This window comes from Coenobita brevimanus, chromosome 65 (assembly GCF_032717465.1).
Source record: "Coenobita brevimanus isolate Jiangsu-jjx chromosome 65, ASM3271746v2, whole genome shotgun sequence".
Taxonomy (NCBI): domain Eukaryota; kingdom Metazoa; phylum Arthropoda; class Malacostraca; order Decapoda; family Coenobitidae; genus Coenobita; species Coenobita brevimanus.
The window spans coordinates 39369848-39386570 of NC_137018.1; the positions used below are offsets into that span (position 1 = coordinate 39369848).

The 16723-nt window shown below is 41.4% G+C and overlaps 1 protein-coding gene across 2 annotated transcripts in view; it reads left to right on the plus strand.

Annotated features, from left to right (window-relative positions):
- Window positions 1–16723, plus strand: part of tou (bromodomain adjacent to zinc finger domain 2B toutatis) — an 860023-nt gene that overhangs the window by 415771 nt on the left and 427529 nt on the right. For both annotated transcript variants that reach the window (XM_080276402.1, XM_080276403.1), the window contains exon 4: window positions 8045–8087. In XM_080276402.1, the coding sequence (XP_080132528.1) occupies window positions 8080–8087 (8 nt within the window). In that variant the 5' untranslated portion in view covers window positions 8045–8079. The remainder of the gene's footprint in view (window positions 1–8044; window positions 8088–16723) is intronic.

A 16723-nucleotide genomic window follows, 5' to 3' on the forward strand; every position in this document is an offset into this window, starting at 1 on the left:
TATGTTATCTTTAGTGTTCATAGAGACTGTGTTGGAGGAAAGACTGCATTAACCTCTTTCAGTACGAGAGGTCTTTCCTTAACTGAACTGAAGCGTCTGGAGGTAGCAAGAATAATGACGTCCTCGAACTGAAGGGGTAATATTTGCGGTGCTCGTGTAGGTATGCTTTTTTCGGTGGAAGGTATGTGGTGTTTGGTGTGCGATCATGCAGATATTCGTGTACCTGGTGTGTGTGTGTGTGTGTGTGTGTGTGTGTGTGTGTGTGTGTGTGTGTGATTACATGTGCGCAAATTTTGTGTGTTTAGCTATCTGAATTAAAGTTTGCATTGCCTGTATGTGTACGTGTGTGTACAGTACATTTTTGTTTGTGTGTAGGTACCATATCTGAATTTAAGTGTGTGTGTGTGTGTGTGTGTGTGTGTGTGTGTGTGTGTGTCTGTCTGTCTGTCTGTCTGTGTATGTGTGTGTGCATATTTCCAAGTGTTATCACGTACACAGCTCCGCCTGGTTGAACTCGAGCACGGCGAGCTTGTCAATACGAGGAGAGAGAGAGGGGGGGGGGGAAGAACAGGAGGGAAGAAGGAAGGAAAGAAGAGTGGAGGAAAGAAGTAGAATTGGAAAGAAGGAAAAAAGAGGAGGAGGATGAAGTGAAACAAGGGAGAAGGACAGGAGAAGGAGGAAGGGAGAAACAGAAAGAGGAAAGGAAATGGAAGGAACGAAATGAGGGAAAGAACAGGGAAGAGTTGGAAGGGAAAGATAACTGGAAGAAGCGAAGGATGAGAAAAGGAAGCAGCAAGAGGAGGAAGAGGAAGATTAGGATTGGAAGGATGGGAGAGAAGGAAAGAGGAAAAAACAGGAAGGACGTGAAGAACGGCAGGAGGAGAGGAGGAGGAGGAAGGAAAGCGGAGAAAGGAAAGGAGGATTGGGTGAGAAGGAAATGGAACCAGACGCAATAGAAAGAGAGGGAGCGGAAGGAAGAACACGATCGAGACGGGAACAGGAGAAAAAAAGTGAAGGAAAAAAAAAAAATCCGGAAATGAGGAAGATAGGGAGGGGAAGGACGTGCTTGTGGAACACTGAGAGATCTGGTAACATGAGAAATTTACTCTTATCATATCTGTCAGTCTGTCGGTATCTCTCTATATTCGATTATCTCTGCAGGTAACTTAATTTATATATTATGTACCTGTTCTTCATAGGTTGGGGAACTCACCATCCACTCACCCGATTTAGTGCTGCCTGCAGGTGACTCGACAAGCAGTGGTAAGCCAAAGGATTCTTGTAACCTAGGAAACCATTTCTTATGTTCTGTGGTAAACATAATTGACTGAGTTTGGTGGTCTAGTGGGTTACGGCGCCTCAGCAGGATGGGGCTGCGAAGGGTGTACATGCAATTGGTGGTTGGGATTTATTGCTCACAACGCCGTTCAAGGATTAGCGACTGGTCGCCGCGGTCTTACATATCTGGAATGAACTCACTAGCTCCGGGCCGCTACTCTACTGACGGAGCGATTAAGCATTGGTTACAACGTATCTGGTTATTTGTCTGCGGTTGTCTATTTTTATCTGTCCATCTCCCCCACTATCTGTTTATCTGTCAATATCTTGCATCTGTCTATCTATATCTCTAACGTCTGTCTATCTGTCTGTCTGTCTACTTACCGCCTGCCTACCTATCTTTCGATTGATGGTCAGTGTATATATGTCTGTCTGTCGTTCTGTTCATCTGTTTATCCGTCCGCATACATTCCTAGTAACTGAGACAGATTTTATGTCCATCTTACCATTATTATTAATATACGAGTATATGTTTGTCTGCCAGGTCTTTGCAAGTCTATAATATTACAGGCCTGTTTATTCGTGTATCTTTCTCTCTCCTGGTATCTACATCATACAGGAATATCTACCGGTATTCGTTTACCTGTCTGTATATCTCCTTATATCCGTAACTAAAGTTACATGTCTGCATCCGTCATGCGTCTGTATATCGTTATATATCTACCTTCATCTGTAACTGTAAAATTAACTCGTGTGTCCTAACTAAAATATATATAGTATATGTTTCGTTGTAGATGTCTCTGCCCTGGTACAGTAGCTGTATAATTATGAACAATACACCTGTCTGCCTGTCTGTCTTGTATGTGTCAGACTTAATCATGTTGTCTGTCTACCTCATTATACAGTATCTGCATTGTTTTTCTGACTATATCATTGTAGCTATATAGAATTTTGAGGGTGGTGGTCTGATGGTGGAATACTGAGGTCGGCTACGGCCGTGCAGCTCGCTCACAATGCCGCCACACAACCGCTCCATCTCGCCCTCGCCCGTCCTCGCTAGCCCCATCTCGCTCCCAGTGTGGCCGTACCCTTACCCGTACAGGTTGGAGTCGTAGGGGTGACTGAAGGTTTAATTCGTCAGGGGCATGGGTCGGACTCCAAGCTTAAATACTCTTGACTGCGGCTGCCGCCTCGGTACCCTACATCCCAAGTGGAAAAATTTAGTCTGTGTCACCTCTCACCACTACCCACTCAAGCCAGCCTCCTTCATGTACTCCCCTTGCTTTCCTGTCTCCTCTCCTCACTCCTCATCACCTTTATTGGTAAACACACATTGCTTTAGTCCCACTCTCGGCAGTTCACTGGGACCACCTCTTGCCAGTACCCCTCCAGTACCATGGCTTGATTTTACTTCTGCTCCTATAGACTTTTTTATTTTTATTGAGCTTTATTAAATGTCCTGTACTGAATGCTTCATCAAGGCAGTCTCTCTCTCTCTCTCTCTCTTTCTCTCTCTCTCTCTCTCTCTCTCTCTCTCTTTCTCTCTCTCTCTCTCTCTCTCTCTCTTTCTCTTTCTCTCTCTCTCTCTCTCTCTCTCTCTCTCAACCCAGTATATAAATAGTAACCAATATTCCGTGTCAGTAGTTCGCCTTTAAATAGTCCCCTGAATGTGCAAGGTTGCAATCTTGTATCAGTTACCCCTTATCAGTACGGTTGACCCTTTGACCCCACCACCTCTGACCACCACACCTTTTGCTCCCCTCTCCCCATCAGCCCCTCCCTCCCCTACTTTATGCCTGGGGAGGAGGGGGATTGCGGTTGCGAGGGATGGGAGATAGAGTGGAGATGGGAGTGATAGGAGGGAGTGTGATAGGAAAGGAGGGGTAGAGGGAGTGTTGTGATGGGTTGGGCTGAGGGGTTGAAGGCAAGGAACGAAACTGGGAGATGAAAGAGAGAGAGAGAGAGAGAGGAAGCGTAATAGCATGGGAGGGAGGATACAGAGGGCGAAACTGTGGTGGGTAGGATAGAGGGAGGGTTGGGGGAAGGAAGATGGGTAGATCAGAAGAAGGAGGGGGTGCTGTGGTGGGGGAGACGGTGCAGGGAGGAAGGACTATCTGCTGTTTCACCGTTTTTATTTTCTGTATATCCATCCTTTGTCTGTATAGCCTGTCCCACCCTCCTGCTAATCCCCCTATGACTTGGAGGAATGGAGGGGAAGTTAGAGTGATGTGGTAATTTGATTATTTTAATGTGGTGAGTGAAGGGGATCATGGTGAAGAATGGACGGAGGGAGGGAGGAGGAGGTAGTGCTTTGGTAAGAGAGATAGAGGAGGATGGAATGTCAAGAGAGAGAGGGGTGAAGGGATGAGTAATGTTTGTTGAGTAGGGGTGTGTAGGCTGTGTTGATGACTGCCTCTGTGTGTCACATCCCGACACAGCGTCGTTCACTTCGTGTGTACCACACACACACACACACACACACACACACACACACACACACACACACACACACACACACACACACACAGTGCTTATTCACCCGGGTTGGATTTCATCAAAGAACACCTGGTGGCTTAGTGGGTTAAGGCGGACCAAGCGTATGTTACGCACAGATGTTAATTCGAAGGTTGGCTGTGGTTTATGGCTAACCTATTGTCGCGTGGCTGTAAGAATATATTATGGCGTAATATGCACAAGCAGTCGCTAAGAAAAAGGCGTTACGAAATCTTCCATTCAAGAGTCTATCATCGGGAGAAGAGAAGTACAGTATATTACGGGCATTATTGTCGATGGCGTAGGAGACTTCGTAGCGCCTCTCGCTTTGCGATTTATTTTGCATACTACACATTAATATTCCTTTTGTGGTACTTACTTCGTTTCAGTATCGATATAACTTGTATCATGACATGCTAAATGATATTAATGTGCGATAGCTGGAATAAATCGCCGAGGGAGAGGAGCTACGAAATCTTCAAAACCGCTTAGAATACAGCCTTATGTCATTGGTGGTGGTGGTGGGAGACTGCGGATAAATTCTGGACCTGGCTGTGGTTGGCACATCACCACTGATTTCACGCCTAATCAGTGGATGTGACTAATGGGACGGAGGCACGCGGCGCCTGAGTACACCAAACTCGCCGGCCAACCATTCGCAAGCCAAACTAAAACAAAAATAAATAAGAATGTAGGATGAGTGACTGGCTGAGATATGTATGTGAGTGAAGTGGAGCGGCACGGGGACGCCGAGAATGAAGGGGAGGATTAAGGTGCATAGGTATATCAACGAGGATGGTGTGAGTTGGAGGAAGCGCAGCCTGATGGCGAAGGACAGGGTGGCATGGGGGCGATTTGTTTGTGGCCATCCCCTCCTGGATTAAGGCGTGTGGCTATAGAAAGATGAATGGATAACTAGGTAGATAGATAAATTACCGGGTACACCGCCGCTTCAGTTAACCCTTCAGTATGATGACGTTTAGTTCATATTATTGTGGCAATTTCTGGACAGATGTACACAGTTCTTGAGAGGCCTTTGGGAGTGCAAAAGTTAGATGTAGTATTAACCCCATTATCACACGAGGTCTCCCCGCAGTTGAGTGAAATCGTCTGGTGATTAGAAGAACAAGCACCAGAACACGTCATTGAATGGAAGGGAGGGAAAGGTGATGTGTAGCCCGTGAACTATTTCCCTCTATAATACATGAGGTGTGGCGTTAGTTGAGAAGGGGTTAAGGCGTTAGGATGAGTTGTCACTTTACTTAACGTGGGAACGGATTAGAGTAGAATAGATATGTGGCTGGGGGATTATTATGTTTTTCAGAGATTATTATTACTATTATTAGTATTAGTATTATTAGCATTGTACGCTAGATAAATATACTAAGAGAGACGGTATAGAGGAACACAGTGGTAAGGAAGGGGTGATAGGGAGTAAGTTGAGAGAAGAAATGAGGTGTTATGTTAAGAGAAAAAGATTGAGGAAGAAATACAGAAGACAGGAGGAGATGATGAAGAAAGGCATAAATATTAACGAAGAGAAGGAAGACGAAAATTAAGAGGAAGGAAGGAGGAAGAGAAGGAGTTACAGGAAGAAATGAAGAAGAGAAAATGACAAAAGACATATATATGAACGAAGAGGAGGAAGGAGAAAATTAGGAGGAGGAAGTGATGCTGTGGAGGAAGAGGAGGAGGGGGGAGGGTTGGAGGAGGAGGAAGAGAGTCGTGGGAAGATGGTTAATGGAAGAAGCTGATGGTGGTCACGTTCCCAGTCTTACCCTCTTTCTTCTCCAGACGATGTCTCTTCCCTCATTTATTTTGTACACTGTCTTACTTCCTCCTCCTCTTGTTTACATCTTCATGTTTGGTATTTCCTTCTCGTTTTTCTTATATTTGTTTTTTCTTTATTTCCTCCTCCTCTCATGATTCCCCTTATTTACCTTTCACTTATATTGTGTTCCTGCATATTTACTCGTCTCTTACGTACGGTACTTCTTTTATCCCCTTCTTGCTACCATCTCTCTGATCTCTCGGTCGGAGCAGCCATAGTATTGTTTCAGCAAACGTCAGGCAGTTATATTCAATTGAGAATGTGTCAGGGGAGCTCCAAAGGGTCAGTTCGGTCACCATTAACCCTCTAATGGTTGGAATAACTCTTGTATTGTATTCCAGCTGTCACACTTATATTTACCTTTGCAACCAGTTGATGTCCGTTTGCACTATGTTCTTGTTAAATCGGGGCAATTATATTAGAGGGGAAGGACTTCTCGTACTGAAGAACTTAATGATATAGCTAACCCTTCCAGGTCGAATATTATTTCCGAAGTTGGGTAAAAACGATAGGAGATAACAAGGAGCAAATGCGTCATCTGACTGAAGGGGCTGGGCCGACATAGTGCGTCACACGAGCCTGGGAGTCAATACTGTCATCATTTACGTATTTCCTGGTTCTTCGGGTTTTGCCTTTCTTTCCTCTGTTGTTTCCTTTTCTCCCATATTTTCTCGCGCGTTCCTTCTCGTATTATTCCCTGCTTTATCATCTCGTACCCATCTTTGTCTCTTTATCTTTCTTGTGCATTTACTTCCCTCTTATATCCCCCTTCTTTGTTCATTTATCTTTGTTTTACTGTCTTTTTGTCTTCATTTTTTTTTTTTTTTAAATATCATTCCGTCTTCATCTCTTTCTCTAATCTCTTCCCGTGTTTACCGCCTCCTTGCTTCCTCATTTTCTTGTTCTATGTGTTTCTTTTCTCATTTCCTTCTTTGCTTCTTCTCTAACGTCTTCCTCCTTTCTTTTATTCTGTTGTTTGTTCGTGGCTTTATTCATTTACCTCTTTTCTTCGTTCTTTTCTCATGTCTTTACACTCCTTTCTTCATTAGTTCCTCTCTCTCTCTCTCTCTCTCTCTCTCTCATCGTGACAAAATGGCCGTTGTGTCCAAAGTTGCTGTATCATTGCCTGCGTCGTTAAAGCTATATACGTCCACAGATTAAGTGTTCTTCCTAGGTAAGCTTGAGAGAGAGAGAGAGAGAGAGAGAGAGAGTTGGAGGAGGGAAATAAAAGATGTGCTGGGAAAAATGTGCTTGTGGTAATACAAGTGTGTGTGTGTAATAATAATACTAATACTAATACTAATAATACAAAAGTTTGTGCAATAATATGAAATTGTGTATGTTTAATAATACAAATATATGTGTAATAATATGAAAGCTGTGTGTGTGTGTGTTTTGCGTCACTCAACTGTTGCCGCATTGCATCATGTGTTTACAACCTAACGTATACCAAGTGACGTCACCCGCTTGGCAGTATGGCGTCGCATGGGGGTATGCACCAAACACAACTTTACTCTCATTAAGTACTTTAGTTTATTTTTACTCACTTTGTTTTCATTCTTCACGATATTTGATTACTCTTCTTCACATTCTTCATCTTCTTTGGTGGTCAATTCTGGAGTAGCTTTTTGGGCATTGAGATACAGACTGTATTAATGTATTGCGTTCGAGTTTATTTTTTTCTTAGGGTGTTTAGAATTATCCGGAGGGACCAAGAATATACGGTAAATTGGCGTCACTGTACTGAAGGGATTTATACGACTTTTTGTGGCACTCGCTGTAGGGCTTCGTTTAGGTCCAACAGTTTTTATTTTTTCTTCCCCTCCCTCGAATCGTGCGTGATTCTCTCTCTCTCTCTCTCTCTCTCTCTCTCTCTCTCTCTCACTGTTATTCATTTGTTTACATATTCATTGACCTAAGGCGATATTTTTAGGTTCGTGCAACACTGGTTCAGCTTTGTCCACCAGCGATTGAACTTACCTCCAGCTCTTTTTTTTTTTTTTTTTTTTTTCGTTGTAATACGAAAGGCATACATTTCTCTGACCGTTTTAGACAGATTAAAAAAAAAAAAAAAACAATTGTTAGACGTCGCTGCATTTTATCGTTTTGAACCATTAGCGATTTTAATGATCTCAAACTGTGCCTGATTTGTTCTTTCCTGTGATGCGTCAACCCCCCCCCCCCCTCAGTGGATGGAGCATGAGTAGCACATTGTGTGTCCTGGCCCGTGATTACTTATTTTTTTCAATGTGTATTTTTGTAACTCGATAGATGTTCATTTTCCTAACAATTTTTGATGCGTGGGGAAAAGATGGCGCATTATTTACCGATGGCTTATTATTATTATTATTATTTTTTTGACAAATGTGAATTTCCCTAACAAATATGACGGGTGAAAACGTTAGCGGAATATTTGTATTTGACATATCTTTTTCCTTGCAGAATGACACTGTGACTGAAAAAGCGCCGACGGCTCGATGGGAAGGTAAACACATGTATATGCATTTTTTTTCCTGTTATCTGTTAATTCTTTTTATAATTACTAATTTTTTTACTTAACCTTTTTTTTTTTTTTTCCACGACGGTGACGTCTTTTGTATCGTATTATTGCCGTCCAGAGGATTGCATTCAGCTTAGTGGCGACTCTGGACTGCATGGGTTATTTTAACCCTCCCTGCTCTAGCGGAGGTCCTCTCTAAACTGAATGAAATCGCCCGGCGGCAGCAAGATTAAAACAAAATGAGGCCCTCGTATTCGAGGCACTTCTTTGGCGACTTACTGTGCACATTACAGTGTACCTTAACATTCTCTGATGTAGTCGTAATGTGTCTTTTTAAAATCGGCATAGTTCGCACCACGTACAAGAGGATATTATCATGAAACCTGATGTGCAGAAAAAATAAATCGCTAAGGAAGAAGTGTTATCGTCTCCAAAACCAGAGTACGACCCAAAGACGTGACCGTACTAAAGGGGTTAATTATCTGCATCAGTAATAATCCCACGGCCGGGCAAGGTGGTGATGGAGCGGCTTTATAACTTGGGTAATGACTTTGTCTTGCATGGTAATATAAAATGCTGTGATTAAACATTTGTCAGTATGGTGACGCATTTTTAAATTCCAGACGAGTTTATTAAATTACACACACACACACACACACACACACACACACACACACACACACACATATATATATATATATATATATATATATATATATATATATATATATATATATATATATATATCGCATACTGTAAAGTATGCTTGCACCCAGTCGGCTTGCGCGGACCGATTACACTTGGTTCACAGACTACGCACACATCCAAAGCCACTCCAACACTAACACTACAATTACACTTACAAGCACTTCTCACCCTACATACAATCTCTACCAGACAGCCTAAGCCACTTGATAAACACATTGGCTGTATCGTCCCCACTTCGGTCGGAATAGGCCGGCCCTGCAGTGGACACTCGAACGGCTTATGAGATGAGACGAGATATATATAACTGAAGAGATTGTATGTAGCCATCATTAAGCCCTTTACTACGGAAGCCCCTCCTTTAAGCTGTGTAAAATCATGTGGGGGGCAAAGGAGTTCAGCCTATGACATCTATGTAATGAAGAGGTTAATTAGAAAGTATGGATATGGTGTACTTACATATAGCATTAAGTATGGTAAAAGTGAATCAGCGTAGTAGAAATTTACAGTCGCACTAATGGCTGTAATAATACCAATTTTTAGTAAATTAATCACGGGGATTAAGGCGAGAGCGCGGCAGGACGGGCAAGACGTGACCCAGCATGGCGGCCCTAGCTTAGTTAGGCTTCGAGATTTTTTGTTTTCAACCACTTTTCACCCGCGGACGCACGCTCTTTGTTTCCAAATTTCTATCTAGTTTGGGAGAGTTCGGAGCGTTTGGGCGTTCTTCTTTCCAGTATATTTGGGTGCAGGTAAAACAAAAATCACTAAAGTTTCAGTGCTATTTGCACTTTGTTCAGGCGCTAGTTAGAAATAATCAAGCATCTGGTTTTCTTTCTTGCACTATGCTGAGGTGTGGGCACCCCCAAAATCAGCGGTTTTGTTTGCAGATATTATATATTAATGATCTCTTATCTGTCACCCACAATCCCATCCATTCATATGCAGATGACTCACCTCTTCATAGTTCATTCACACGCAGACACCCATTTACAAAGTCTGATATCTGTGACTCAACTCAGTACAGCCATCTCCATAAATCAAGACTTACCTACGATCAGTGAATGGGGACAAAACAACAGTCTCATTTAATGCTAGTAAAACTGAATATATACAATTTGCTAATAGACAGGTATTGCCAGATTCGTATATTACCTTCAATGCTACAGGTTTTTTTTTTTTTTTTTTTTTTTTTTTTTTTTTCCCGGCCTATACAATGCTACAGATATTCCCATCTCCTAAAGTATTGAAATTCTCGGTGTCCTAACAGTGCCCTCAGCTGGACCTGTCATGTCTCATCACTTGCCAAAACTGCCTCAAAGACTCTTGGATTACTGTACAGAGCCCGTAACTTCTTCACTGACGAGCAGTTAGCTATAATTTATAAGAGTCATGTGCGCTCTCAGCTTGAATACTGCTCGCCCTTGTGGAATGGACGTGAAGAGGTTGCATTAAAGCAACTAGACAAAATTCAGAACAAAGATGTTAGAATTATTAATAACCCTGCTATTGCTAATAAATGACCTCCCCTACAAGTAAGAAGGAATGTTGCCTCCCATGCATTATTTTAGATATTATTATAGCAAATGCTCAGACGAAATTGCGTCCATTGTGCCACCTCTCCATGCCTTCCCCCGTGCTACACGGGCATCTGGTACCGCTCATGACTGGACTGTCACATTACCATAATGCAGAGCTTCTGCCTATCAGAATTCTTTCATTTCCCGAACTGCATCTCTTTGGAACTCGCTTCTCCAGAATTGTTTCCCTCAAAACTTCAACCTACAGCTGTTCAAGTTTAACTGTTACAGCTATTTTGTGAACAGAGGACACCAGTAATCTGGTGTATGGATTAGTGTTTTTTTTCCCCCTCTTCCGTTATTTAATATATATATATATATATATATATATATATATATATATATATATATATATATATATATATATATATATATACCGGTATTATGTACATACATAAATATACCGTATATGATATACACTTCCTTGCATGATGTAAGGGTGCAGGGAAAAAATCACTAGTGGTTTGGTGTTATTTGCAACATGTTTTGGTGCAGGGAAAAAAAAAAAAAAAATAGGACGGCCATTAAAAGTTCAGTCCCTCGGTGAAATACACGTCTAGTTTACTACCATTTTCGTGTTTTGCATTGTTACTTCTGTGTAGGCTACTATGAAAAGTTGGATCTGGGCCTGGATTCACTAACAACTTTATAATTGATTCCCTTTTGCAGCTGTAAATTATATTATCTCCAGAAGGACAAGGAAACAACTGTAGAATCTTTCCCGGACACATTTTTCATGGTAAAACAAATAATACCATCAATTCCTTATCATAACATATTTATCAGTGGAAGGACAAGGGAAGAAGAGTGCATAATCTTACCAGGTCTCTTCCGGAAAAAGAAGACAGAACTGTAGAGTCTTCTCAGGTTTCATTATCTTCTTGCAAAACATATCCTAATCACGATAACGAATTGATCATATTTTCACTGAATCTCGGCTGTGTTCATACAGCAATGCTGTACTGCTGTATGTTCTGTTCACCATTCTGTTCACAATCATATTTGAATAAAAACGAACATATGTTCCTGGAACATTTAATAGAGTAAATGAACGAGAGAGAGAGAGAGAGAGAGAAACCTTCAGTACGATGGTTATAAACATGCTAGCCCGGACGATTTAACTGAGATTTTTTCCTAACGGGGGGGTTAGATAATGCCTTTATTAAACTGTTCACCGCAATGACCTCTCTAAGAAGCTGAATAAAAGTCTGGAGGTAGCAAGAATAACTTAAAAAAGCGTCATCGTAGTGAAGAGATCAAGCTGAAACATCATATTGGGAAGTCATACTGTCACAAGACAATTATAAGAAAGGTTCAGTTTAAACAGTACGTCGGGAATAAAGGTCGCATTCTCCAAGGCTTTAGAGATTTTGTAACACCTTCCTTAGCGACTTACTTTGCACATTACACCTTACTATATTCTTGTATGTTGTGGCAAACTGTCGATGTTACAGTGGTATAATAAAGGAAAATGTTATGGTTTAATATTCAAAATAAATGTCGAAAGAAGAGATGCTACGATATCTCCACTGCCACGAGACAGTCGTACTATACTTTTTTTTTTTTTTTTTTTTTTTTATATAAATCGAGGCGAAGATGCACTTGACAGTTTGGTGATGATTGGCTGAATGCAACATTACTTCATAATCTTTTTATTGTTATTTGACAACATATATCTGATGGGTTAGTAAATGTTATTCGGACATGTTGCATTCAGCCAGTCGTCACCAACCTGTCAAGTGCATCTTCGCCTCAATTAAAAAAAAAAAAAAAAGTATAGTCAATCTTAAGTATGTTGGGAGTAACATACGGTGACGTTCTTTTCAGGGCTTGCCAAGTTCGTACGAAAATGCCCGTGCTTCCAGTTTGTGTGTGTAACTCTCGCATAAGACCCTGTTATTATTTCTCTGACCCCCTTTTTAAGGTATAAACTGGGGCGTTATTGAGAGTCAGGATAATTCTAATCATTACATGCAGGGCGGCAGTTGATAGCGGGTGTCGGGTAGCCTAAAGTGAGGGACGCTCCTACCAACCCGCAGTGTTGCCAAACTTTGTTCATGGATTTCGCTGAGCTTGCTCCCAGAATGCGCTGGATTGCCGCAAGAACCCATAGAACCCGGGGATATAATTATAGTATCTTCTATTTTCTTCTAGCTTTCTCGACGATTCTATTCATCTTCCGTTGCTCTTTTCGTATTGCATTGCCATATCCCCTCAGTATCCTACGAGAGATTTACATAGCCGAATAAAATTTTCATGGGATGGCAGAAGTAAATTAAAAAGGACATGTAACAATGAAATACCGTTAGGAAATTGTGCAACAATCTCGGATTGCATCGCATACCGGCCCGCACTGTGCTAAACCTAATTCACAGATATCGCAAACATTTCACTGATTAGTGTAGGACCGAGTTTGGAATGACTCAGCACTCTGCAAGTCCCCCCATTCTAGAATAACGCTAGAAAAATGCTGACTTTGTAATGAAGAAAATATAAACTACCTTTATAGCATTCGTAAAATGCCCAGCATACTTCAAAGAAAAAAAAAAAAAATGACACGTCTGTTAAGTATTGATCATATATCTAGAGTATCGCTAAAGCGTTAAGAAAACCTCCAGGTTACCAGTAGAGTCAACAAACTGGAATATCGCTACAAAAGGTCATAAAACACGCATAATTTATACCTGGTTAGGGTGCCTGATTGGCCACCCATCAGCCTAGGAGCAACACACCGAGACCAAATGGGATTAGCCAGTACAAAAGACCGATATGCCAGTCAGATGAGCAAGTAAAATATCGGAAAAAGTGAAAGTATCGCTTGCAAATTTGAACTGTTAAAAGTTTTTGGATTAATGAGTGATTTAGTCAGCTTGGAGAATCATAAAACGTCTAAGACGGCCAAATTTCATACAGTTAGTCATTAAAAATTGGCGCTAGATACATATGAATATTCTTTGGAGTTTTGTTGCCAAAAGTGCTAACTTGGCAACTCTACACCCCCCCCCCCACTTCTCCCAACGCGCCAATTTTCTCAGCGCCCCGTACGCTTATCCTCTTGTAATTGTTGGTAATCTACTGCTTTATGGGGCTACTTCCCTTGCTCCTAACATCCAGCAGGGCGTGCGGCTGAGGTACACCATGCGATACAGCGAGATCTTGTTTGTGTTGTGCGGGGTATCTTTTGGTTTTTGTTTGTCTTTACTATATAAACCGTTGTAGTACCGTATTTCCTATAACTTAAATCCTTGAACCCAGTGACTTTATTATTTTACTATATTCTGGCTAACTCTAGACGATTTCATTCATTCAGCCAGGAACACACACACACACACACACACACACACACACACACACACACACACACACACACACACACACACACACACACACACACACACATTTATATCGTAGTGCTGAGTATACAGATTTGCTGTTACGGTAATTTCACTTGCTACTAACACCAGCGGATGTCAGCAATCACCTTCCATGTAGCCAACAGTTAGGCAACATATTCAAGTATGGAGATATACTTATTACTTGGTTCATTTACGAGTTACATAAATATGCGCATACATGAAAAACATGGTACAAGTAAACTACACACACACACACACACACACACACACACACACACACACACACACACACGCAAAGGCCCACACGCAGGCCTATGCCTACAGACCTGTCACCTAATAGCTAACTGCATCGTTCAGAAAATCTGGAGACACATTGGTAATTTGCCATCCCGCGTCCACTAGATATTTCCAGCTATTCTCTGGGGTTCATGTAACTGAATCGGGGCTGCAAAATACGGTGTATAGCAATGAAATGAGGCAGAATTGTAACTTTCACTAGATCAAGACATTATTATTATTATTATTATTATTATTATTGTTGTTGTTGTTGTTATTATTTTGACACGCCAGATGGTCATTTAGTATTTTCAGCTATTGAAAGATATCGATAATAGATTCCCCTTCACTAAAAAGTCCCTCTGAAGCGGAATAAAATCTGACCTCCACAAGGGTAGAACGTAAAGTACTGTACTTTATGTGGTAATAATGGAGATTATGTATTGCTGTGCTTAGTCTGTGCGTTTTGTAGCCTAATTGTTTCTGCAAGGGTTATTGATAATCGTTTTCAGCCTTTCCAACTTCAGGACGTCTTTCCTAGGCTGAATAAAATCGTCCGGCGTTATCGGAAAAGACGATGAGTCGTTCTTGTGTTGAATTAAATCGTTTGACGGTAACAAGAATTCATGAAAAGGCGTCATCGTACTTAAGTGATTACCTAAAATGTCACAGACGTTATTTTGATGTCTCCGGAATGTACGGTAAGTAGCTTTTAGCGCAATAACGTAATGTTATTCTCTTTATTTTTCTCTACTACTAAATGGATTTATTTACTGTAGGAGGGCGCCTGTCAGTCCAAAAAGTTTCTCCAAAGCTGAACTAAATCGTCAAGCGTTGGCAAGGGGGAAAAAAAAAAAAAAGTGTGGGGGAGGGGAGGGTCATCGTTGATGGGGTCAGTCGAGTTGATACTTCATGTTAAACCAGTGCTGTAACAGGCTTTAGAGATTTTGTAACACCTTTCTCGGCGATTTATTTTGCATGCTAAGCCATAATATTGCATTTTTATTGTTTCAGTATGGCCATAGCGTGCATTTGTAACAGAAGATACCGAGGTGTAAACACGCAGAATATCTGGTGAAGGAAGAGGTGTTGCGATAAACTTCACCCTCGGCTTTAAATGCCACCTCCAGAACGGAGACGTTTATTATTATTACTGTTACTGCCAGACGATTTTGTTCAGTTTATGTAAGATTTCTAGTTCTCCAAAAGGTAAACATTTTTTGTCTGTCGTTTCAGGAAGGTAACGTCAGATTTCAGTAAGGTAGCGCCATTTATAAGTTGATTTATGTATTCATACCATTCCAGGATAATTTATATCAGCTTAGGAAAAGGGAGTGTGCTATTGACGGTGGTTAAAGGTCAGGAGCCAAGTGGAGGTGAAGTAAATGCACCCGTACGTTATCCATTGCTTCACCGTTATAATAGTTCATATTCCAGATGGATTTGGAGAGTCTTAGCACCTATTCCTTTAGGATTTATTCTGCCCATTAAACCTTATAGCCCTTTTTCTGTGGTATTGATGCAGACTTCGATATTAAAACGTTATAAATGGCACGAGAGAAATTTAAAATGTGATTATTGTGCACAATGTATTGTTAAGGAAGAGGTGCTACGAAGCCTCTTTTGCTGCTTAGAGTACTGTACGTTCTAAGTTCAAGGATTACCTTTTTTTATTCCGGATATATCCAGATGATTTTATTCAGCTGTGGAGTTACTTCGGGGAGTTAAATGTAGCTCTCATTATTCCCATAACTACAAGAGGTCTGCCTTAACGTAAATAAGGTCATGGGTGGCAACACAAGAGTATGAGAAATGTATCAACGGATAAAAGGAGTTAATTAAACAGGCGATGCGACAACCCGTATACAATACAGAGGAAAGTGCACCATTCCCCACCCTTTCCCCATGCCGATGCAAATCAGAGACATTGGTGATGACATCATTATCAGCCCAACTTTCCATCCCCCCTCTAATTAATAATAATAATAATAATAATTCATTCATTCATTCTTTCATCATCTTGTTGCCTCATCAGAAGCGTAGGAGCCTGGGGCTAGACAAGTTGGTCCTGACATTTGAGATGAGTGACCAGCCTCACTCATCCCTGAGTGGCTTTACGTGAGCAATAAACCACCACCACCCCTTGGATATAAACCTGCACCGGCTCAGTCCGATTGGAGCGCCTTAATTATCCACTCAGCCACCAGGCGCCAGTAATAATAATAATAATAGTAATAATAATAATAATAATAGTAATAATAATAATAAAAGGTGGCAGCGGTTGCAGATATCGCCATGATACAGTCATAGAGCGGGTTTTTATCGGTATGCAGGTGTATGTGCTGTTGCTGTTGTGGGTCGACGTGAATACTATATAACAATAAAGTAGTTCTGGCCGCCGCTTCCTTGGCCAGCCGCCAGCGCGGCGAGTTGCATTACCAACCCCCTTGATGAGAACACGGAAAACGGAAGCCAGGGTATTAGTGTCGATTTTTACTTGTTTCCACTGCACACTGCTCACATGATTGCCAGGTATAATTTCACCCAATCATGGCGACAAAAAACTTTTATGACCTGGTTGCCGCTTCGTAACACACTTTTCTTAGCATTTTTTTTTTTTTTTTTCACCTGAACAACCCCTTCATAGTACAGTACTTTTATATTTGCGATTTTTTCCCCCCAGAACGCCTAAACATTCTCTTAT